Consider the following 2,672-nt stretch of genomic DNA (forward strand, 5'->3'; position numbering starts at 1 on the left):
ATGGTAGCTTTGGAAGAAAAGATAGAAAAAGGCTAAAATTGAATATAAAGATTTGGATTAAAGATGAATTCAGCTATATCAATAGGCTTAAGGAGAAAACTAAGGAGATGTATATCATAGATGATGAAAGGCATATAGATTGTGAGAGGAAATTGGAGACAATGAAATTTTCCAGTGGGCTTAGGATGGTAAATTTCAAGGAAAAATCAGTGATGAGACATTAATCTAATATCAAATTAATAGAAAAGGGAGACTCTAATTCTATTTACTTCCACTCAATGATTAAACGGGGGAGAATTAAAAGTCTAATTAAAGGTGTGGAAGTGCAGGGAATTCGTCGGAGAACCAAAATCAACTCAAGGATTTGGAAAGGAAGTGTAGCAGTTTTATAATATTATATTTAAAAGACCTAATGAAATATCACTCCTTTACGTTAATGGTGTTCTGATCTGTCGAGTAACATTTTTTTATGATCAATGGTTATATATTCAAGATATTATTTGTATACGATTTTCTACTTAAAAAATACGTTTGACAGGAGAACGAGTATTTGAAATATAGAATTGTATTTGGGTTTTATCTTTAATGAAGAAGAAATATTTAAAATGTTTTAGTTTTCAAATCCTATGCTATGTAAAGCTATTGAATGTAGTAGTAAAAATTGGTATACCGAAAGGATTCACTGTTTTGCATATGTAGTTTATCTGGAAATAATGAAACTTGCATCTTTAATAAAGAGTGAGAAAACAAGTTGTACTATATTATTTCATTGAAATTTCTATAACTCGGAGGTACAATCTGTATTGAGAAATTTGACTGTGTTTTGTTGTGTGTCAAAGCCAACCAAGATGTCCTGCTGTGCCACATTCCCCAAAATGGCTTGTTTACCTGAACGGAAAGCTAAACATATGACAGTTTCCCTGACCTTGAGAAAGGTGTTGATATTATACAATTTCACAGTTCCACCACCTTTAAAATGTGCATACACTATTGGTATATGATATTCTTCACCAGGTCTAATTTTGTAGCACAACTTCAAATCTTTTAGTGGGCTATTTGTACGAGGTAATCTAATTGCATTTACCATTTCTCTTTCCAAACTTGAGTAAACCTTATATGGCAAATAAGTGATCGTTGCTCCTGAGTCAATAAAGATGTTTCCATCGTTACCATATCTGGGAAACACTATTCTCCTGCTTCCCACACTGATTGCTTCCATCAGCACGTAGTACATGGATGGCCGTGCTTGGTTTATGATTAAAGGAGTTGTAACGGCACCTTCAATAGTAACCTCACCACGATCTCCAAAATGGAGGTAGCTAGGTTTTCGATCTCCTTCATACAATGGCGTCAAACAATAGGAAAACGTTGCACCTGTTTTAGGTTTCAACTGACCTGGAAGTGAGAAAGGTCCGTTTCCAAGGCCAACTATGCCAGAGCTTTCCTTATCAAAGAGTCCAACGTTGTTGTGTCCACATCCAATCACAGATTTGGGAAATGCTACAGGAACATCTTCAATACTGGAAGTTAGAGTAATGGTGTCCCAACTGAAATCTCCTTCTGAAGTTGATCCATCACCATAGCTCACTTTATATGCACAGTGCCTTCTATTGTTAAAATTGCAAAAAGTATATTTCCCACTCAGACATTCAGCAGCAACACAAGGGATAGTACTGTATGTCCTTGAAGTTGAAGGATTAAATATGGGTTTGTCTTCTTTGTAACAGTTTTTACAAGGTTGACATTGTATCCACATAAAGTTTGAACCAGTATCAACTATACCAAGGATTTGGACTGGAGGAGTTCCAACTGAATAGTTCACCAGGAATTCTCCATTAGCTGGCGTTACTGTGCCATCAACATCGTTTGAGTCTAGGTTGAAGTAATTAGCACGATGAATGGAACGAAGAATGGCATTTTCAACTCGTTGGAAATGAGTTTCATTGGGACGATAATATGGTGATTTTGGTGAATCACGGTGGATCATCTCCACACTGAAACTGCTTTTAAGGGCTTTTGAGAAAGAAATGTGTTGAAGAAATACAAAGAGTATGAGAAAAGATGAATAGCGTAGAAGCATTGTCATCATGTAGTGGATAATAAAACAATCGCTTCAAATGGATTTGTAATTGATGCTGCCTTCTTATATAGTGAATGAAATTATCTGTGTTATCAGTATTTAATACCTTATATCTGATATATTCTTCATTAGCATCAACACCCATTTTTTACTGTACATATAGTCCTGATTTCAGACTTTACAATGTTTTTGCATGTACCGTTTCTCTTTCAACAATTTTATTTTTCTCAAAAATAATACTTTTTCAAATGTTCATTCTTCTGTTTATCGTTGTTAGTTAAACTTAAAAATATGAAGACGTTAGAAGATCTAGTCTTATAGATGATCTCGTGTTAAGAATGGGTTGACGAGTTAAATGAGTTGACTTATTAACTCATTTAATTAAAATATTTTTTTTAATTTCAAAAGAATAAAAAATGAAATTTAAATAAATTTTAATACAAAATGACATTAAAATTCAAAAACAATTCAAAAACAATTCAAATAAATAAAAAAAAACAAAATAAATAAATATCTAAAATTGATATTTTTGTGTCTAATAGAATAAGAAAGAGTGTTAACTAATAAATTGAAACATTTAAATGAATTGGTG

The 2,672-nt window shown here is 32.9% G+C and overlaps 1 protein-coding gene across 1 annotated transcript; it reads right to left on the reverse strand.

Moving 5' to 3' along the window:
• Positions 1-778: 778 nt before the first annotated feature.
• On the reverse strand, positions 779-2,086 carry LOC106766612 (aspartic proteinase CDR1-like). Its single transcript, XM_014651329.1, has one exon. It carries the CDS (start codon positions 2,084-2,086, stop codon positions 779-781), a length of 1,308 nt encoding a protein of 435 aa, XP_014506815.1.
• Between the last annotated feature and the right edge of the window lie 586 nt (positions 2,087-2,672).

Source organism: Vigna radiata, chromosome 7 (genome assembly GCF_000741045.1).
Source record: "Vigna radiata var. radiata cultivar VC1973A chromosome 7, Vradiata_ver6, whole genome shotgun sequence".
Lineage (NCBI taxonomy): Eukaryota > Viridiplantae > Streptophyta > Magnoliopsida > Fabales > Fabaceae > Vigna > Vigna radiata.